Raw genomic sequence first — 23,220 nt, 5'->3', positions numbered from 1 at the left:
AGTGCATTAATATTTATTTTAGGGCTACCACTACCCTTTTAAACTTGATTTGGCCAGTGGCTTCAAAGTTACTGGCGAGACTGGAAAACAGACCATTCACTTACAGAAAAATTGTTTCTCAGTTTTCCAAAACTTCTGCAAAGGCATTCAGCATCTACGTTACAGTTAAGATCAATGCTAAAACATTATTTCTTAGAGATGTATGCTGAATTTATCTCTTATTTTACTCCTCTGAAGCCAAACTGCAAGACATTTATTACTCATCTTCCATCTTCCCAATAGCACATGCTATTGTGCTCCATCTCAAAATACTACCAGAAACCAGTTACTGCTAATTCCCTGGTTAATAGAAAGCTACATATATCAAGTATCTACGGGACTGCATCTCAAACTCTGTGCAAGGTTTAAAAGCACTGATAATAAAGTTCATTTGCTGGGATAAAGCTCCAAAAAGCTTAAACTAAAATCCTTGTCCTCTAGACTTGCAAAAATGTTTCAAAAAATACTTTCAAAAAGTTAATTATTAGAAACTGAAATTCACAGCAACTTGAACCGTTACGAAAAGAACACCGAGACATTTGAAACAAGGTGTAACAGTTGTAAACTCAAAAGCAGAACTTCCTATCTGTGTCAAAGCTAATATGACCATATGACATTAGACTGTCTTCAGTGAAAATTTAGTAGCCTTTTCAAATTTTTGTTTTAAGCTCTCACAACTAAGTGCTCAGCCTTGAGACTTTATGGAAAAGGTGTCCAAAGTAAGAGAGAAGTGATGAGTGACGAGATGAGAATGTGAAGCATGTATTATCCAGAGTTAGGTAGATTTTCATGGTGCTTTTTATCCTGAAGTTGGAGATTGATGCCTTGGTTCATACTTGCGAGCTTACAGTAACTGAGGCTGGCAACTGGAGTCTAAAAATCAATTATGAGCTAGAAGGAACAGAGTAAGCAACCGTTCTGAAACTAACGGGGATGAAATTGCCTGGAAAGGCAGATAATCCAAAAAAGCCCAGTTTTTTTGAGTAATTTGTTGGTGACAGTTATAAGAGGTTCAAAGAGGAAACAATTAGACTGGTGCCTGCAGTAATACCAGAAATTTTTTCATGGTATTAAAACCTTGAGGACTTTGACCTGACTCATGCTGAAAAGAAAATGCTGAGGAGCAAGAAGCATGCACGGCGATATAGCTGAAATGTCAAATTCCTTTGTGTTAGAACAAAACACTCAACACTTATTAAATGTTCAACTCTAATTTTAGTATAGTTAGTATCTGGTAGTATATTTAGTGTGAGAACTTTTTCAAATCTTTTAAAGTTTTAGTAGATTTTCAGAAAGAAAATACCACGTTATCTATCTGAATGGACAAAGCCAGTTTTGTAGCGCAAAATTTTGGCTGACAATCACCAATAACTTCGTTCTACTGCTGCAACTATCATATTCAATTGGCTTGAGTTGCATTGGATGCTGAAAGAATGTGTTCCACTACAATGCAGCTTACTGAATGATTAGCTTATTAACTCTTTATTGCAAACATGAGGGAATGTATCAATGCAAATTTAATACAGTTTCAGACATTTACAGCTTTTTAGCAACAACTGAGTATCTGCTCACCTTCCTCCTAAAACATAGCTTCCTACCAGAAGTCTAAGAATCACTGTGTAATTTCCTATGTTTTTTATTTGGTAAGGACATCACTGTGAAGATAACATTCGTCCCTAAAGAGGGACGGCAGGCTTCGTAAAATCCTTTTTCCTGAGAAAGGAAGAAAATTTCCTCTGCTCCTAACTTTAATCCCCAAAACGTGCTTCTTTTCTGTTTCATACTGACTCTCCTTTGGTTTGTCTAAACCTTTTACTACCAGCCCTTCTATCCACTTGAAATCTAATGAAGAAAGAAGAAAGCCACAAAAACCTCTTTCAATAAGAGAAGGTAAGATAATCCCCAGCTACTGACAGAACCATCTTGGATGTTAACACAAGTTTCAGATTCTTCTTGAAAGTCTCAGACTATTAAAAAAATAATTTAAATACCTTTTCCCCTTCCCCCCCCCTCTTACAATGAAAAATAAGTCTACATCATCTTTGTAGTATAGCTGTAGTCAGGAACTCATTAGAATCTCTGAAGTAGTTCTCAGAATAAAACATTGGTTTATTCTAAGTACAAGGCAAAAACGTTAAAACAGCAACAAGAAAAACTCTAGGAATCAATCCTTTACAGGCTTTTTAAATAACGGATGCTTGTGGAAAAATAAAAATATAAAAAGTCCTGTTCAGTAACTTCAGTTTCAAAGTCTGCCAAAATACAGCTTTACTATATAAGACTGCTTATAGAGTAAATATGTATAGTAAAGGATGATAAAGCAGCAGTACATAATAGTAAAAGTTCAAAATTTAAAAAAAATCTAGCCAGCGGTTGGCTTCAGATTAAACTTTGTGTCTTTGCTTATGAAACAAACCCAGAGCTATGAATTCTCTACGTTGCTGGTGAGGTATATTTCAGGGTAACATCACCTCCAAAAATAATTCTCAATGTCTATGTCAGTCAGAAATTTATTTTGAGTTTTGCAAAAGTTTTGGCTATAAAAGCCCTTCAGAGGTAAGAAAAAACCCCCCAACCAAAACCTCGCCCTAAACTCAAAAAAAACACCAAGCATGAATTCAACTTTTCCAATAAATGCTGTAATTCTGTGATTAATATAAAGCTTAAATACCATTAACAACAACATTATGTAGTAGCTCATCTCACAATGAGACAAAAATCAGAAGGAATTACCTTTTTTACCATTTAATGTGTAGAACCTTCCTGTGTCTACTGTCCTGCTAACTTTTTCATTATTTGCGATCAACAATCCACTTATGATCAATTATGGATGTGTACACAATTCAGTTATCGAATGGCAATGAAATAACTCTTAAATAAAAGTGCTAACCTCACTGCTCTGATTCAATTCTGGCCAGGTCTGGTTTAGGGATGGCATTGATGGAGACTTGCTTGGAGGTGCTTCTGCTGGAGAGCTGGAGTAACCTACCTCACCAGTCTGTTCCCCAACTTCTGAAATGACAGGAATCACTATAAACCAAAATTGCATTCAGTTTGTTCTAAAAATAGCTGGTCATCTCAGGCAAAGCGCAAAGTACCCTTTGGTTTCATCTTACCCAGGTAAATACCTAGCAGCAGACAAAAAGCACTCATTCAAGTCAATCTATTTAATAGGTGCCACTCTTATTTTGAGGATCTTTCTGAAAACTAGACTTTGAAGATTACTCTGTACCATACTCACTCCCTGTACTTTGGCTTTTAAATAACATTTTTAGGTTTTGATTACATGCAGAAATGAGTAATTCTTTCTTAAATTGAGACAGTAACTTCACACTACGTTTATCACATTAAATCCAGCACTGAGGAGTTTCTTACAGAATAAAATACTTTCTTAAATGAAAGGTTAAAGCAAAGCCAGTGTATCAATGCAATCAGAAACGAAAAATATGAAAACAGATTGAGAAAACCATTCCCCTTTAGATTATTTCCCAAAGAATATTTTAAGTTTTAAGCCTCTGTACTAAAACAATGGCGTTTCCATTCACCACATTTTGCAAACTGAACAAGTCTAGCAGCTGTCACATTGCAACTGTACATTGTTACTGTTATTTCAGTTTTCTCTGAGCTTTCAGCAAGTACAGTCCCTTGCAGAAACATTCCTTCAGAGTTGCACACATTGTCATGATGCAACATGCATTTTTCTTCTGTTCAAACTGTAAGAGAATTGGGTAAGCTAAACTGAAGAGCAGATTAAGCATTCTGCTTAACACAGTAAAATCCTGCTTAGTGTCTTTATTTTGCTAGATACACAATACAAGCTAAAGCGATGCATTGAAAGCCTCAAAAAACTGAAGCTGAGTTTATAACTGTATAATGTAAGTAACAGAAACAGAAGTGACTTGTAAGTAGCCAGACACAGTAACAAAATGTTTGTAGTCCAAAGAATTAAAACTCAAAACAAGACAAAACGCTGCACAAGAGGAAAGATGGCTTAATTGAATTACTATTTAAAATGACTGCTTAATAGATATGTGATTGAAGAGGCCTGCCACAAGCCTGTGTGATACACTGTACCAAAGTGATTAAAATTTAGAAAAAGGACTGATTCCAGGCTCCTGAAGAGCTGAACTCTGCAGCCTGCTCTCCTGCTACAACTGCTCAATATTCTGCCTGCTGTCCTCCATTCAGAAGAAACCTGTAACAAATCCAGTGTCAAATTGAACTGGAAACACTTGAACAAGCAACGGTGACCAACAGCACCTTTGAAAACCAACAACCCATTATTGTCTCCATAGTGCTGCTGGGGACAGCAAGAGGCACAGACTAAGATGAGGAGCCAAAACACTGAAGTCCAGAAAGAAGTTAAGTGTCCCATCTTGGGGTCAAAGGACACTGAGGTGCTACTGACATGAAAAAAGCCACACAGAAACCAGTCACTCATCAAAATTTTCAAAGGTCTTGTCAACTTCCAGTAAATGACCAGATATCAGGTTGAGACTCAATGGTCCCAAAATTGTGCCCAGCACCTAGCATCTTGTACAACTGTATTTTAGGAAAAATGGCTTTACAAATGATTCCACACAGAACTGCATCTGATACCTGCCTTCATGCAAAAAAGCACCTGGCAATAAAAAATTGGCTACATCAGGCTGATGTTTACAGATGCAATGACATCACCAAGCAGTCAAGATGATATGCTGTGGTCATTGGACACAAAATATACTAAGTTCTAAATATGTCAGTGGTAATATTTCGGGAATGCATACTGCATATTAATTGCCCCGAAGTGTAATATGAATAAACGTTTTCTAATGAATTAAAAAAGCACCCAAAATTCTCATTTCAACAGTGGTATACTAGATAAATGAACTAACTACTAGCGTTAAGTGCAAGGTCAAAAGATAAGGCTGACAACTGCTGTGCACAGACTACACAGCTACTTGTAATTCAAGAACTTTGCAAATATCTACACGAAACATGCATGAGACACTTAAAGAAAACTTCAGGGGTTAAACTAACTAAATTGTGTAAGATGCAATGCATGGCAATTTTTTTTTTTCCTTACAAAGAAACAGCATTGTTGCAGCAACCCAGACAAAAAACAAATTCACAGGGAAGCAAAACTTGCTGATTTTTTTAAAGGGTTGGAAGCTTATTAACTGAGATAAAATTGAGTTTCAAGGAAAATATTCACATTTTATTACATAACAGGAAGTGAGACTAGTATTCTTGTTAGCTGCAGACTAATTCTGCCAAGAATGATGCAGATGCTATCAACAGTATTCAATTCATAAAGTAAGTGTATAAGCACTCTGAAAAGTATTTGTACAAAACTGCCTGATTTCATGCTCCCATTTTCATTCACTGCAGTTTTCTTCTCCAGGCTGCTCTTACACAGACAGATCCTGCCTATTCTGAAGTGCTGACATTGTCCATCTACAAATAGCCCAACACAGTATTAACTCCTAAGCGGAGCTGCTACAATCCAATTCAAAATACTAAATGTATTGCAGAATTACCACATTAGCCTAAGAACTTAAACCACCTCATTTCTCTCCAGTCAGCAGAATGATACTAGCACCTGATTTAACGTTTTTTTTTCTATTAAAATTCTGTACAGGCATAGGGCTATACCAGAAAATTTACCAACTATATAAATGCGCTATTATACAATAGATCTATGCCATGTGAGAGAAATACATATTCCCCCGTCATGAAACCAGTGTGAGGCAAGAACATCCGTTAACAGGTTTGGAACACCTGCAGCTGGTCACATAACAGATTCAGAGGGGCTGGTGACGGAGAGGCTGCCAGCATCTCCCCCTGTCTGAACAGGCACACAGGCATAGGGAGCCTCTGCTACTTTCTGCCAGCCACTAGTTCAAAATGAAAAGACACAGCAAGTTTCAAGCACAGAGCAAAAGCATGGAAGATCAAGGGGAAAGTTTCTGACAAAAGGACAGAATTAATAACAGTATTGTTAATGCTTTTGAATAAAGTTTACCATCTTGCAACTGTTTTAAAAAGACATTGAAGTAATTCGCCTTCTTGAACAATTCGAAAGCATGTTATTTGCACTGAGGGTTCAGACAGCAGCAGATCGTTAACATTTCTTTGAGAAAGTTGTATCTTATGAAAAAAGTGGACTCAAAAACACACTCTGGTGCCATACTTTACAGTTTCTATTTCTGAGAATGCTATCTGAAGTGACCTTTATTGAAATACAGCTTTTATGGGCACTAAAAAAAAATTACAGAAATTTAAGTGGTTGATCTTTCTAGGCTGATTTACAGTCCTTAAGTTGAACTCATGTAATTTAACATGCATTTTAGCCTGCACACCGACCTATGATTTTTTATTTAGATTAAAACAGTAAATATATACTGCTGATTTCTTCTGTTGTAACTACAGGATAAGCTATAGCCGCATCAATAACTTTTCCTGAAGTTTTTCATTCAACACATAAGTTGTGGTGATAAAACATGTTGGGTGCTAGAAAAGATTAACTATTTGCAATACTGATGGCCCCCCCAAAAAAATAAATTAAAAAACTAGTTAATTGGATAAAATTCAAGAAGTTTGCAAGAACTGTCACTTTTTGTTGTAGCTGTAACAGCAACATTAAGTAGCAATCAGAACTTTTTTTTATTAAGCACAACTTACACAGGATGGTAAGCTTTTAACTTTCACTATAACAGGGGTGACTTCCCTATAATAACCAGAGGGAAAAACTTATTTTTTTACTATTAAAAGTAGCTTGTCCTCAAATTTACAGTCCACTTTGTACTTCATGAAAATAAGTCATTTTTATATTAGCAAAATTGCCTATAAAATAAGAACATACACATATAAATTTTTGGTTTAATGTCCAATTTAAAAAGTTTCCAGACAACTTCAGTTAAATAATAAAAGCCTTGAAATCTACTACCAATAAAGGCAGTAGTAGATCAAGTACAGATAGAGTTGTTGGGTTTGTTTATTGGTGTTTGTTTTGGTTTTTTTTAAACAATAATGGTTTATACAAGTAAGTGCTACTCCATTTCCTACAAAGATTTTTGCTTGGCACAAAAACGGAACGGGTAGGTTTTAGACACTTGCTAGTTATTCACACAGTTAATTGTAGGTAGTTCTTATGAATATCTTTGCCATAGCAAAATGCTTACACACAGAGAAAACACTGCAGTTGCAGCTGACTGCTGTTGGAAAGGTTCTCTGAGAAGCCAAGCAACTCCCACAAAATATGGTTTAATTATAAAGGAGAGGTAGTAGTAGCCACAGTATCTAGTTTAAGAACTCAATAATTGTCTGATGAAAATCTTTGACTTTTACACACACACACACAATATTAAAAAACCACCTTTGAAGTATTTAGTAAAAAGAAATAAAATTCTAGGAAATCATACTACCTGAGCACACATAGTGTAACATGATTTTCCAAGCAAAGATTGCTTGTTAAAAAGTAATCTAAAGCAGTTCTAAAATATTCTGTTTCCTCCATCTGTTCTAAAGTAAAGGAAGATGGCTACAAACATCATGGTTTTAAACACCACTTACATGGAACAATAGTTTGCTTTTCAGTTATGGGACTGAGTTTTTGGCACAAAAAAACTAACGACCAGAACTCACACATTCAATGGTTTATCTGGGAGTGTCCAAAGGTAAAGGACTATACATACAAAGACTAGGTGCCAAAGCAATGAGGAACAGATCTTGTCAAGTCAGGCATATAATTAAATTAAAAAAAAGAGAAAAAAAATCTGTGCTACTGATCCTGTACTTTTAAACTACAATCCTACCTCTAGCACTGAACCCGGGAATATTTTCTAAGTACTTTCAAGACTTAAGAAACTCATGCCGTATTTTCAGAAATGAGGGTGAACAGAAAGCATATTCACTTGAAAGCAAATCTGAAGTATAGCCATATTGGGAATTTGGAATACAGTAGCTGATCATGAATAAAATCCATACTGTGACAGTTTTGTTTTTGTTAACCTTTAAAGGACATGGGTAGTACTTCCAAGTGTAATAGCCAATGTGTACTGTTTCTAAATAACACCTCCCTGTACAGAAATACATACTTGCTCAGATTAGCCCTGACTACTGATTAAGATTTCTAAAAATTGCATGTTACTTTACTCCGTGTTCGCTAACGTTATCTAACGTATGACTAACGTATCTGCCGATACACAGTAACAACTATACCATCATTCGAAAACAGTGACATTTGTGTAAGCATGTCTTACCCGTTGAATCTTCCAAATCAATCAGCTTGGGCATTAAACTTTCAGGTAACTTTTCTGGCAAATCATATCCATTCTTTCTAGCAACTACCAAATGAAATGCAGCACAGAACTCATCCAGTGTCAATGCACCATCTTTATCAAAATCTGACAGTTCCCTAAAAAGGAAAATTTAGTATAAATAAAATTTCTTACAGTTATTTTATTTCCAAAAGACATACTTCTGTAGTACTACTTGGAAGGATCAAAGAATGCAGTTTATAGGTAATTTTACCTTATTAGACACTTCATAGTAGTGCTACATGCTTTAGTCTTCAAATAAGATGAGCCTTAATTGATAACATTTCTTAGTGCTTAAAGATAATTTAAACCCACTTTTATCTCTCCAAGTTTTTAACTCATTTAAGACAGTTCTACATAATATTATTAGCCTCACATTTTTGGCAAAGCATACTAAATAAATGATAGTGCAGAAGCAACGTGATTTATTTTAAATGGGAAAAATACCTGAATTAGAAATCATTACACTGAAAAAAGGATAAAATCTGCTAAGCCAAGTCATTTAATGATAGCAACGATGCAGTACAAATTCCAGAATACAATGAAATACAAGCTTTGCACCTAGTTAAAGCTTGATTTGTCATCAAGCCTCACTAAGTGAATTTAATAATATTTGCATCTGTACATTTTATTGCAACTTATTTAAATAATTCCTTATCTATATTTATTCAAGTCTAATCGCATCTTTAACAATAAAAACTTCAAATAAATTACTTCTTACTCTGAAATGTTCGACATTTCTTCAAAAGCTCAAAATGCCTTGTAAATAGTGCCAGTCTAAACCCATTAAAGCCTACTAAAGTAATATTGGCATAAATCTGAGTAAGACTGAACATTCTAGAATGCTACTGAAATTTCACTTAACACCTTCTAGTAAGTAGATTATTAGATGACTGCCAGATAGCTGTCATCTTTCCAAAAATTATCCCGAGTACAGACACATCACACTTACCAAATATGAGAAAGTTCAAGAATAGGTAGTTTTGACTTAGTGAAAAATTCTTTAGCTGCAGATCCTGAAAAGTTACAATAACCATTTTTAATATTTAAATCAAGTTAAATCATTAGAAGACTTACAGTTATGGCCAAGGAGATGAACTACTTAGCAAAGGTTTTGGGGAAAATGGCACTAATTACTACGGTTAAATGAAGGAAAGGCAAATGAGTTTCAAGTCCTTTCTTGAATTACACTGGAGTTTACCAGATTATCAGTAAAACGCAGAACTTCCTTCAAAATGGTATGCAAACCTAAGTGCACAACAAAGTCTTTGTAACAGAACTGCTGCAATCACAATTATATTTTTTAAAGAGCAACTTACCTGGTATAAATCCATTTAGATCAGGTTGAATGGTTTTAAACTGATTAACATAATACTGCCTTTGTTCATCAGTTATTTTCCAGGGGTCATCATAACTACTTGATTGCCTACGAATTTCATTTGTTGTTGTAGCTGATGCTACAGTTCGTACTGTTGTCTGGTCCTGAAATGAAATATTTTTCCTCAGTATTATCTACCTAAAATGCTCCTACGACTTCTCAACTTCTTGCCTTCTAAAAATAAAACATAGTTAAATCTCGCAGTTGTTTAAAAACTGCGGAAAATCATCAGATGGTATCTACAGGATAATGACAGGGTATTTTTGCACATTGATACATATGGATAGGAATGACTGCAGGTATGCAAGCAGAAAAAAAGGTATGGCACATATGCAAAAAAGCTAAACAAATGTTTTGAAGACATAATTATTGATACTTTTAAAATTAATAGCTTTCAGTTAATCATTCCAAACAAAGTCAACTCAGTGAAACAAGTATCTCTTGGGTAAATAGCACTGAACAGACTACAGCACAGATACACAGTAAACATCTGCAATGAAAATTATTTTAAAAAAAAAGGATTGCAACATCAATCTGAATGAAGCAAATCAAATACCAATAAAGTGTCACACCTGGACAGAAGCAGGATGCATGGCTAAAAGAGCACTGGTTGGTGGGGTATCTGCAAAACTGACCCAATTTTCTTGATGGGGTGGTGGTGAATGGCCAGACCACATGGGATCACTAGAAGTAGATGAGCCTGAAAACAGAAGAAACATTTCCTTTTCAAAAGACAACCCTGAAGACTGAGTAAGAACTACGGATACGGAAAGCAGTCAAAAAAAATATAATCCTGAAACACATGCTCCTGTCAGGGAGATACGCACTTGTAGAACGGTGAGGAAAATGAAACTCAAATTGCACCAATATGACAAAGTTCACCTCTTGACAACTCATTCCTGCAGATTTTTACATTTGTCACATTAATTCTGGACTAAAAAGACAGAAGTGAGCAATGAGCTTATTACAACATGTAAAATATAAATTGGCTTTTACCCATTCAATGGGTTTTGAATAAGTGAGTTAATACCCCACATTTTCACTTAACTGAAATGAACAATACTTGTACAGACATACAGCTATTTAAAAGTGGCATACAATACTAGCACTAGCACCACTATGACTAAACTTCTTTATTTTCTAGATTTTAGTTTGCCGTTCAAAGAACAAAACCTTGGAAATTCCTCTTAAGAATCAGGCTTTTTGGCAAAGGTAAGGGTTTTTTTCCTGAATTATTTCTAGACTAACTTCACTCAGTTGCTTAAAACCAGGCCAAGAATAACAAAAAGCATCCACATATAGCTAATACATAGATGTCAGCACTATCTGGAACACAACTACTGAGAGATTCACCCTAGTGCCTTGTTATAATCTACTTCTGAAGTACTGCTGATGTTCAATGTCTTAATATTAAAACAACAATGAACCAACTGTAGAAAAATGGCCACCCACTGCTTTATGTACAAACCCCTCAAAACTCTCCAGTCACAAATTAAAAATTTATGGAACACCGATCAGAGAGAAGACAAACCATTTAGAACAAGTCTAGAAGAATCTCAGGACTCTTCCTACTCCTTGACTCCTAAAAGAAATGCTGAACTTCTTAAATCTGAACAGCATTTCCGATTTACAGATTTATCAGGTTCACAACAACAACAGTTGTGAAACTGATTAATGTACTCTTGCAACTAAATGCTTTCTCTTGAAATATGTTAATGTCATACTTAGATAGGAATTTCTGCAGCATAACCTAGAAGCATATTTCCTTTTAAAAGGCAGGTCAACTTCCTGTGAGCTTCTGTAAGCCCTCCACACACTCACAAACAAGAAATACAACATTAATGTCATATTTTTAATCCTGCCACTAAGATCTAAATTGAAGCAATAAACCTCAAGAAGTTATTGTCAGGATGCTGACTAAAAAATATTGCTATGAGAAATCCATTTATATATATATAGGTAATCTATTTATGAAGCTGACATATCAACAATTTCAGGTTCTTGGAGACTGATGACACTACTCGTACACAATCTGCAGTAAACAGAGTGAAGGAAATCTGAGAATCAGCAAGGCAGACCAAGGACTAACATCTGAAGTAGCAGTAACATTATTAAATAGCAATTTTGCATACTAACATGTAATGGTATGCAATTACTCTTTCATTCCATAAATGCCCTTTTTTTCTTAGGAGAAAGTAATGAGTGAAATGCTTAGATTTAGTTTATCCTTGCTCTTCTCCTACATACAATAGCCATAATTGTGCACAATACATTTAACCTTCCATTACACAGAATAAAAATCAAGATTTCCAGTGGGAGTAAGATTTTTTTGAAGGAGAAGGTAAGTCAAATTTAAAAAATTGAGAGGTTACATTATTTCTGAATTTCAAAATATGAATCAAGGGGTAGGGTTTGTTTTGTTGGGGGGGGGGGTTGTATTATGTGTCGGTTTTGAGTTTGTTTTTTTAAAGTTAGCTTTACTAGGTTGAAAAGCCACTGTGACTACTCCTTTTGTTCCCACATTTGTCATCCACTTCTGGGAAATCCTGTGTGGCCCGCAGCTCCTAGCGAACTTCATCCAGCATTGCTGAGAATAAAGGCAGTGAGTTTGACAATACTTTTAACTTTGGGATTCTTCTTCAGTAGCTGGCCTAACTCTAAAACACTAGAAAGAAACATGCAGAAAAGCCCAGTCTGTCTCCACCTGGTCTCTTAAACACAGGGCTAACAGTTAAGATTCAGACAAGTCCTTCCCATCTCTCCTATGGATATGCCACACGTAAAGTTTACTTTTGATACAATGGCTCTCCCCTTCCTTGCCCCTCAGACACTAACATTACCACCACTTGTACGTTAACTCTGTTTTGACTCCTCCCAACAACTTTTCTTCATACAGTTCAATCTGTACCCCACGTAGCACAGCACCTTTTCCAAAGCTGTACTTTGACAGCAACGAAGATGCCAGTAGCACCAAACTGTCATACCTCCGAGTACTGTACAAGTTATTACAAGAATTGTTTCCTCTCTCACTTGTTCAAATAATCCCAACAAGAATACTCTGGCTTTACTGTTCCTGTTACTCACTCTGCAATGCAACATTTTAGGACACAGGATGGGAATGCTGGAGAAAGATTACAAGTTACTAGTGGATACCTGGATCTACACAAATACTCATGGACTCAATCATGGAAAGTACATCTGTCTGAATTAAAGACTGTCACTCCTCACCTTCTCAAACTACAAAACTAGACAAGGAACACTGGAGGTAGAAGGGAAGATGCAAGAAAACTGGGTCACAGAGAAGACTCTGAACAACCAGTGTGTTTTTGTTTTATTAACTCAATTCTTAACCCAATGAAGAAACAACCACCAATGGTGTCTGTGCATTTTCACCAGCGAGAACACCTTTAACGGCACTTTGAATGGAGAGCAGGCCTAAAACCAGCTGTTAGATTTGAACTAGTGGGTGAAGCCTAATGCACTAGGTTTAGTGTGAAGACCTAACTTGAATTCCTGTCGCTGCTCTGCATCCTTCTCTAGCTTGAATATCTTACCAGCACATTCATAACTTGTGGAAAATGACCTCCATTCCTGGGGGAGAAGAGTTACCCCCTTGCTTTAAGCTACAAATTTAAGTGTAAGAAATGGTTTATCTAGATAACATCCGAGTAGCCTGTAATTTTCAGCAACTATACAAATGTTGGTTTACTCACAGAGAATTAAAATTTCAACTTCATTAACTAGCAAGACCTCTCCTCACCACCAACTTGTGATGAAACAAAACCAGAAAGTGAGTAAAACTTTGGCAATAAAATGAAATAAGTGGAGCTCTTCCCTCCCTGAATAATCACATACAAGTAAGAATATTCTTCACATTGTAAAAAGGCCAGTTATCATCACTTAGTTAAGCAGTAGCTAGGAAAAACAAAGGACTATTCAGTCCCCTGCAAGCACAGTAAATATCTTAGGACTCTAAAGATACAAACAAACTGTTAGCCCAGTAGACACGTTCCACTTTTGTCCATGAAGTTTTCTGGTTCTTGATTTCATGAACTGCAGCAATCTCTCTCCCAATGAGGAAGAGAAAGAAGCGTGGGTTAGGGCTGCAAGTTCTCATTCATATTCAGACATCAAAACAAAACTTTGATGTAATGCCAAAGAAAGCTAACAGAGGTCCTATGACTGAACAGAAGACCTCAGATTTTTTTTCACTAGTTTGAAATCATTATTTGGATACTACCAACATAAATGCGCTGCTTTGCCTCCAGCCCAAACAGACTACAAGGTAATAAAAAAATAATTTCTAGCCTCTATCCTGACATGCCATTCAAATTCATCATTTGAAATGGGGAAGACGTTCTTTCCAAGTTTGCTACCATTAGCACACTTCTAGCAGCTGAAGCTGTAGTGCAAAATGAGCTGAAAACATTAAAGTGTAAGTATTTTTTCCCTTCTCTGGTAACTATAGGAACAGGAGGCTCTCATATACAATTCAGTTTCCTACAAGGGGTTCAGTCATCCACTGTATTATTCTATGAAGATTGATCCTGATCAGAGATGCAAGCCAGAACTGGGATGTAACAGGATTTTTGAACAGCTTTATCTTAACTGTCAAATCAAAGATACATGGAAGACTTGAGAGACTCAGGTTTTAATAGAACTGAACCCAACATTTAAGGATGAGACCTGAACCAACTATAAACTTCATTCTACACAGGTGATCAATGTCTGTCACTGCACTTTTAATCCCTGGTATTAAAGTAAAATACATGCACTCTCTGGGGTCTCTTTACAAAAAAGCTTGACGAAAAAAGGTAACAAACCTTGCCTTCCAACTTCGTGTGTATAAGCACACTGTGCTCGTCATGACAGTACCTCAAAGTCCAGCTATTATGAAGCATCACTAACACTATCTTAACTGAATTACTGGACAACACAGTGGCAAAAAAATTGTAAAATCCAAATTAATTTGCTCTGTTGACATGAGAACAGGTTTTCTCCCTCAAGAAATTGAGAACCACAGCTGTAAGTCATGCTTAAAACTGATACAAAACAAGGTGTAAGATTTTTAAAAACTTCAATCAAGTCATTATCTAATAATTATTCTACAACCCAATTCAATACAGAAAGCACTACTTAATTTTGTTCATGGTGGCAGGATGACGATGCAATGCAATACCTTTACTATGTCAGAATCTTCCCATTTGAACAAAACAAACCCCCAAAATTACATTTTGATTTTTGTTCTTCTGGTTTAAGGCAACATGCTATTTAATATTAGACTCATCACTTTCACACTTGACATTCCAGGCTTGTAGTTGAGAACCCCATTACCCTCAAATGATGTTTCACATAACATGAAATACAAGCAAAGAGACCTGGGTTTTATTTTTCTTGGATCACAACTGAAATAGCAGCTCTAACTTAAATCCTACTGAAATTATATCAGGTACTTGCAAATTACCTGATTTCTCAAGAACATCTTGCATTGGAATTAAGATGAGCTTGCAGTGCTGATTTTAAGAAAACTGTCTATCTGGTTCTACCTAAATGTCAGCAGAATATAATTATTCTACAAAATACCATCCTTTAAAAAGTAGGCTCAAAGGGAAAAAGAATGACCAACTGTCTACAACAGCTGAAATTTAAAGGAGTAATTAATCACCTGCAGTGCAAAAAAAAAAAAATCATCCACAGTGATTCACAATAACAATTTTTCTTAAACCAATATATGAAAATCCACTCTACCCCTTAGCACTGGCAGAACATACAATCTTTCTATAACGGTATCTCCAAATCACTTTAAACACACTATGAATGTGTTTCAGTATGGAGTATAAAACTGGCAAATATTGAGCTACTTCAGAAATATTTCCAGGCTACTACTAAAAAATGTATCCATTAGACATCACAGGGAAAGCACTGCCAAACTGAAATATTAACACTGTATTACAACCTTATTTTTAAGAGGGCAATATTGAATTCTTAACAGTATGAATAGTTTGCATGCTTTCCTAGAGTCCTCCACTTAAATTACAAAACCTTAACAAGTTAGAAATCAGCTACCAAAATTGTAGTTCAGCTTGTAAGAAAAGCAAATCAACTAAACTGTCCAAGAAGAGAGTCAAGAAATTGACTGTGGGGGGAAATCACAATGCCTGGACTGAACCCTTAGAAGTAATTACGTACATGCAACGAGCAGACTAATATAAAGTTGACCGGCACTTCCTAGCAAACGACATTCAGGACACTGGTATAAACCTCTGCATACAACCCATTTCACTTCTAAAATAAGTTTTGTTTCCTTATCCAAACAATTCTAACAACAGAATCCCTGGTCCTCCACGGATGCTTATAACTACAGATTGGTGATAAATTGAAAGGTATCAATTTTGGAATATCACAACTTAAATCAACAAACGACAGTTTAACCTGAAACTACAGCCTGCAAAATACAGCATATTATTTAACGTTTCATCAAAACCAGAACCTGAATTAGAATTGCCCCACTGTTCCCAAACATATTAAGTCTATTAAGCATCACAAAAGAAAACAGAAAATTTTGAAATATGTGATATTAAGAGGAAAGCTTTTTAAATCTGAGCACAGTGATACAACAACAGCGAGGGTCCTCATGTTAAAGGAACAACAAAGGATGAAAAGCTTTACTGAAATAAGTGGTTCTACCTTGACAGATTGGAAATACAGTAGCTTCAGTTATATAGACTTTAAAGAAAGAAAAAAATGCTAAGAGAATTAGTTGTTCTAACAATTCACCTAATCTACCAGAAACATAAGTCAAACAGTAAGTTATCTTTCCCTTGCTTGCCCTTGAGCTCCTCATGTTGTTGGGTATACTGACAGTTCCTGCACAGTTTCAGAATGATATCAGTTGTGTATGAGAAAACTTTCCCCTGGGAAACTTTCATACTCTCTTTCCCTCCCTCCAAACTCTTAAGCGTTTCCCATATCACATTAAGAAATGGATCTCGCCATATGCAAGACCACAGATTCCACAGTGCTGCCATGAACATGAACATTTGAATCTGCAAGAAAGTTTCCAGGATTGGAGTACATGAAGATAAGCTGCCCTAAACTCATTTAATATACTTAAGAACGTCACAACTTTGGGTTACAGCTGAAGCATAACAGAAGACATTTATACCTGGTTGTGCTTCACTAAATGGAGCCCAAAAAGGCCCAGGTCCAGCAAGAGGCCGTTCATTATTCCCTCCGCTGGGATGGCGGTTGTGCTTCCTCCATGTATGTGGAGAGGTTGGTGGGGATTGCTGTGGTGAAACAACTGGAGATGTGGACTCCTAATAAAACAAAGGAACCTTTTAAGTTTTTTACTAAATAACTAATTACACAAAAGCCTGTCTAAAACCATTATTTCAACCATCACTGCAGTTAAAGTCTCATTTCAGAGTGTGAAAATTTTAGTACTTATTAAAATGAGCGAACAGCAGAAGTCACGTACAGTATAACAGGGACTGGATATGTTCACTCCAAACAATGTCATTTAATGTATTTTTAACTTGGAATTCTTAAAGAGAACAGCAATGCCAAGTTAAATGATTTCACTACAAAGGAAACTAGATTATAAGACTCACTTTCACTTGTGATAAAAGTTACATTTGAAACCAGGTCTCAAAAGAAAACATTACTTACTGTAGAATTTATTATCATACCTAATTTTCATCAAGTGATAAAAACAAACCAGAATTATACATCGGGGGGGAAGGGGGGCAGAAATCACTAGACAGGCCATGTTTTTTTTAATATGCAAGAACATAGATGTAATTTTTTCAGAGAGTGATGCCATCTAGGATATACTTCTCTGCTGTACAAATTAAAAGGTAGTTTTGCCCTGCTGTTAAGCCTCTCTTTAATCCCATATTGTACTATGTTCTCCCTGAACAGGCAGGAAAACAGAGAATCACAGAAGCAATTTCTACCTGAAATCAGTTCTCACGAGACATTTAGATTACCAGATTATTCCATTTCAAATAAAACAAACCAAAAAAAAATTTATGTTGTGAAAAGTATTTATATAGTAGAAAGTTATTTCCTCCCTATATCAAGATCTTTTGAAATTACCATTTGCCTGATCTCTCAATGTGAACTAAACCGTTATCAGTGAAAACAGGTACAACAATAAAACAAAACCTGAACTCAGTTTCCTGGAAAATAAAAACAAAGCTAAAAATCTAAAAATCTGTTTCAGCAGTAGAGAAAAAAATAGTTTGGTACTCTGTGTTAACAACTGTTAACATACTATCAAGCACCAACACCCAGGCTGACTGTAGGCTTCCACATGATTCCCAAACCTGAACTGGTTTACCTTGCTGAACATTCAATGGTCATTATGCTTTTAAAATCAATATTACATCTGCAAAAGTCTAAAAGCAGTAAGAAAGTGCCATAAACAAGCTTTTCTCCAAGCAAGGTACACACTAAAACTACATGCATCCTAACAAAAAAGTTTCAGGGCCATGATGACTGGTGACTTTCTAGTGTGCTGATGTAAACTTTCACCCTTTCCCCCCCCCTCTGATTTTCATGTTTCCTAGGATATAGGACCAGCCCAATTGATTCTGCAACTGAGGCATTTTCTGAAAGTTCTGACCATTCAGTCAGATTTCCTTAAAACGAGTTCCTAGGCCACAAGATTTTGAACTTACCATTCAAAGCATTTAAATGATGCCCATACGTATTGGCAAAGAGTATTACAAAAGTGGCTGGCAGCAGCACTAACTCACTCCAACTTTTAATTCAGGGACCAAGACTGCACAAAGTCACTGTTTTTCCACAGTACCTCTACCAGGTCAAGGTTTTTTTGTTGCAGTTACATGCCTTTCTGAAATTTGCCTGAAACTGTTAGCACCTTACATTCCTTGTCAAGTATTTTAGGTGACAGCACATTCTTACCCTTACAGGTACGTGGGGGCACGAGAAGGAGTCAGTCTATCCAAAGTGCCACTTGCAGGCTGGAAGCTAGAACTGAGGTTGAATGGTTAGTCTGCTTAGCATAGTGCAACAGGAGCTAGGATAACCATGATGATGCGCCACTGAAATCAATTACAAGCTTCCTTTTCCCTTGGCTTTTATAGAAGCCATCTTTTATCAGACAGTATTTGAAGGATGTTAGAGTTCTTAGACAAAATGCCATGAGTAAACCTAGGGAAAGCTATGCTTGGTTGCAGACACTATTCATTTACTCCAGTACTCTTACTTAAGTCAGTCAGATGGTCCAGAAAGACAAAGAAAACCTGAGGCAGACAAACATAAGACAGTCTAAAGGAAACCACTCACTACTACTAGTAACTGCATGTGAACATTAAAACTCCTGACACGTAGGCCTCATAAAGCAGCCTTGCCCTGATGAAGCTGACAACTGACTATTCAGAAGCTTCCATCTAACATTTGACCTTACGCTCAAGGCACAGGAAGAAACTGCAAATATGATCCTCTTCGATTCTTTTAAATGTTTACCTTACATGTGATTCTGTAAAGCATGTAATAATAGTAATCAGTTCATCTGAAGTACAAGCATAATAAATAATTAACTTTGTTCTCCATGTTTCCCATCAATGGTGTATCAGAATTCTGAACATTTACAGATTTCTCACAATTGATTTGGAGCTTCAGCTTACAGACTCCAAAATTACTGAACATCAAAAGCATGTCACCAAATCTAATGTCAAAAAGCTTCTGGAAGACAGACAAGTCACACATTCCCAAAACAGTTTAAACCAAATTTAGATGGCATTACTGTGGCACCATCCTTCCCTTGTGCAACCCCAATCACTTGCATATACCACTCATGGAATTAATCTAGCTTATTAGAAGCTTAGGAGACCTAAACGCCTGAACTAAAAAAAAAAAGTATTATTTATATATGCACACAAAAAGATATGTGTGTGTGTATATATAAATAAAAAATGGCTTAGCCAAAATACTGACGGCTTGATCCAAGTGTAAAGAAGGAAAGTGAAATCCAGAAAAGACTGGGGAGGAGGCAGGATTGTAGAAACATTGACTCTCATTCAAAAGCAGTCATGGGAAAACACAATGAGTACAGATTTACTGAAACTGCAGTTTACATATAGGTTCATTCACCCCTTATGTATAGGTTAACATCTGCTATGTATCTGCCTTTGCAGGGAGTAAGAAGTTGTCATTTTCATATACTCATGCCTAGAAAACATGGTTTGTTGTACAAAGTTTCCACTTCAGTTTTGCATTGAGCTTCACACTTTAGGGAACAGAGGCCATAGGTTCGTTAGAACCACCTCTGCTCCTCAGCTGCAACATACACTCTCATAAACTGAGAGTATACATTGCAGCTGAGGAAGTAGGGTTGTCCACTTTGGCCTGTCGAATCTATTAATAAAAGAAACAAATTTTGAAAGCCTGAAATACCCAGGGTCAGATTTTTTTAAGAGTATTAGGGTACACAACCTAACCTAACTGCTCTTCAAAATGCTGAAATTCAACTACAACAGGTTGCCTAGTTTGGGTTACTGATAACTGCAATTTTGAATTTCACCGATTTTAACAGAAGTTACCCACCTAATCTCCTTGGGAACTTTGACAATTTTACTCACCATCTGTATACTGTAGTTGACATGTCATTTATTATATCAGCTGCTATTAAAATCTTATTTTGATAAACCATTTTAGCACTTTGAATGCAATTAAACATTTTAAACACCAGCTTTTAATTTTTCTCCAAACAAACCTCAATAAAAAACATAGCAACTACTATGTTCTAGTTTTTACTATCTTAAGACATCTATTTTTCCTCTTCAAATTTCTCCAGAAAACTGATCTGAATAAAAGCATGTTGACATACGTAGTTAATAACTATTTAACACTTTCATGCTAAATCCAACTGCTGGGCGCATTCTTCTCAATAACTAATCAAAAAATAATTTTTGCCTGTTAGCTATAACCTTAAGCAATCCATCTTAATTGTAAAAAAACCCCACATTTTAAGAAGTTCTAAAAAAGCATGATTTTTGTCAAGCTGGAATTACAAAACCAAGACACTGTCAAGGACTCGGAACTTGGACTTTTGTGGAATGACAAGCAGTTACCAAAAATAGCATGATAATTAAAAAAGGTGATATAACATATGGTTCTAAAAGAAGAACCTCAATGAAAGTAAGTCAAACAAACTGGCATAAGGCAACACAATACTGTGCTAAAGCAACTCTGAAGGGATCTCAATCTTAAAAGGGCATTGCAAGCATACACGAGTCAAAGGAGATTATAAACCTTTTCCTGGATCTCACACCTCAGGCCAGAAGAAAGCCTCCTAAGGAGAATTCCAGAGACAATGAAGCCAGACATGGTATCCGAAGGGTAGCTCTAAGGGTGTTGTGATCCAGGTCTTGATACCACACAGCCTGCATAAGAGTCAGGGAACAGATCCATCATGAAGAAATATTATGCTGGAGATGGTAATTGCATTGCAGAACCCATGTTTTTGTAATCAACTAGCATTCATACTGAAGAACAAAATAGTCCAAGGTTCAATGTGAACTTCTCCACATGCAATACTACAAATTTTTAGAGGTGGGGTGTCTGGTTCAGCCAATTACAAACTGGTTAGTCTGACCTCAACAGTTTGAAAGGTTTAGACTAGATTTTGAAGAAAGAATAATTACAAACACAGAGGCAAATGAGAAATGGATCAATCACAGCATGGGAAATTTTACTTAAGTTGGCTGGTATTATTTTTATGATTTGTCTAGGCAAAGGACCCACACCGAACCTCAGCATACTTCAGCGGGGTGGCTAGACAAGGTAATTGCAACAATGTGAAGTTTAATACAAGAATCTAAGCTGCAAAAGAACTGACTACAGAAGGATCAAGGCTCGATTGTATTAGAATAGGAACTATGGGATTGAAGGGAATTTTCTAGTAAAGCTCCTGAATGACTGATTTGGGGAATAACCTGATCTGATACTATACGTAACTGATTATGCACAATAAATAGCATGCTGATGAATTCTGACAACGAATCTAAGGAGGCAGATGGATGGATTCCTTTCAGGACATAGGTAACAGTAAATTATCAGGTTTTAAAGTATAAAACACATTTTCTTGCATAGTGGAAATTAATAGCGAAGTGCGTAATGAGAATCAATCAGCTGAAAACAGAAGACTGGATGCACAGGTCAACTATCAGACCACAACAATATGACAGATTTGCTTTATTCACAGCTGCTAAGTAAGGTATATGAGGTGAGATGTATCAAGCAGCAGTAGGCAAGTACCCTACGAAACAGCATTAATACTGGTGAGCTCTTGTTTGGACCAAGAAACATAAATCTAGTAAAATATTTTCAATAAGAATTCAAATTGGATCAAAGGCAGAGAAGGATTATGAGGATTACTTTGTGAAGCAAAAGTGAGACTATGGATTGTTTTTCAATCGTAGTTTTCAAGCAAAACAAACCTAAGGGTGAATACAATGGTTTCCTAGTAAATACTGGTGGTGTTCTGCGGGTAATGCTAAGGACAAAGTTGTTAAAAGAACAGGATTAGCTCACCTGAGTAAAGTTAAGTGGAGTTCCCATCATATTCCCATGAATATTCCACTATATTCCTACTATGGCTCTGGAATAGCTTTCCTCAACATGGCTAGTGTGGATAAAGGGTCATGATTTCAAGGAAGAACCCCAATATATTTTTTTAAACTCATTATCTAATACAATGTCTTATAAAAGAGGGTTAGACTCAATGGCACACAAGGTCTTTTCCAGTTCTGTGCTCTGAAACAATTTATGTAATACCTGATATTTTACCTGGAATTACCTGGTCAATCTCCAAAACAGAAGCAAACTAAAATGGACAGTAGGCAGAAGGCAAAACTTAAAATAAAGGCACACAACTCCTCACATAGTTAAAAAAAAAAGTTGAAATGATCAAATTTTGACTGCTACAGGTGCCAAATTTGAGCTGTCCCCTCCAAAGGCTGCACTGGCAATAAATCAGAGTGCTTAATGCACAGATAAGTAGATGAGTACCTTCTGCTTTACCTTTTATTTTCACCAGGATATATAGCAAGGTTCAGCCTATACCCATGTGCCAGATGCATGTTTTCCAGCTGTTAGAAGCCTCAACATCTACCAAAACTAGCTACCCCGTTTTCCTGGAAGAGGTGGCAAGCCAGGTGAAAGTATCCTAAAACAGTATCTGATCAACACCTGGATCATGCCAAAAGAATGTGGAAAAAATATTTGTTTTTTGGCTTTAACAAAAAAAACCAAACCACCACAACCAACCAACCACAAAACATCCAAAGGCAATATCTAACAGACTGACATTGAGAATGTTTAGTTACTTGTAAGCTACTTTCGGAAGACAGAAAGTACTTCCTAACTCAGCACTACTGCTTCTTCTAGGAAACTGTTTTCAGTACATTTGCCTTACTCTTTAAAAAAAAAAAAGCCAAAAAAAAAGCTTCCACCTACAATGACAGCTCCCAA

At 36.2% G+C, this 23,220-nt stretch overlaps 1 protein-coding gene across 7 annotated transcripts in view; it reads right to left on the bottom strand.

The window, feature by feature from the left end:
* REPS1 (RALBP1 associated Eps domain containing 1) overlaps window positions 1-23,220 on the bottom strand; it is a 67,931-nt gene that overhangs the window by 20,063 nt on the left and 24,648 nt on the right. For 5 of the 7 annotated variants that reach the window (XM_040599514.1, XM_040599510.1, XM_040599509.1 and 2 more), the window contains exons 4-9: window positions 16,883-17,036; window positions 10,290-10,417; window positions 9,659-9,821; window positions 9,292-9,355; window positions 8,283-8,437; window positions 2,930-3,051 (exon numbers count right to left, since the gene is read on the bottom strand). In XM_040599514.1, the coding sequence (XP_040455448.1) occupies window positions 2,930-3,051; window positions 8,283-8,437; window positions 9,292-9,355; window positions 9,659-9,821; window positions 10,290-10,417; window positions 16,883-17,036 (786 nt within the window). Of the gene's footprint in view, window positions 1-2,929; window positions 3,052-8,282; window positions 8,438-9,291; window positions 9,356-9,658; window positions 9,822-10,289; window positions 10,418-16,882; window positions 17,037-21,000; window positions 21,132-23,220 lie in introns of all 7 variants that reach the window. The other 2 variants (XM_040599515.1, XM_040599511.1) reach the window with 2 other exon arrangements.

The sequence above is a fragment of the Falco naumanni genome, chromosome 6 (genome assembly GCF_017639655.2).
Source record: "Falco naumanni isolate bFalNau1 chromosome 6, bFalNau1.pat, whole genome shotgun sequence".
Taxonomy (NCBI): domain Eukaryota; kingdom Metazoa; phylum Chordata; class Aves; order Falconiformes; family Falconidae; genus Falco; species Falco naumanni.
This window is presented reverse-complemented; position numbering and strand designations above follow the sequence as displayed.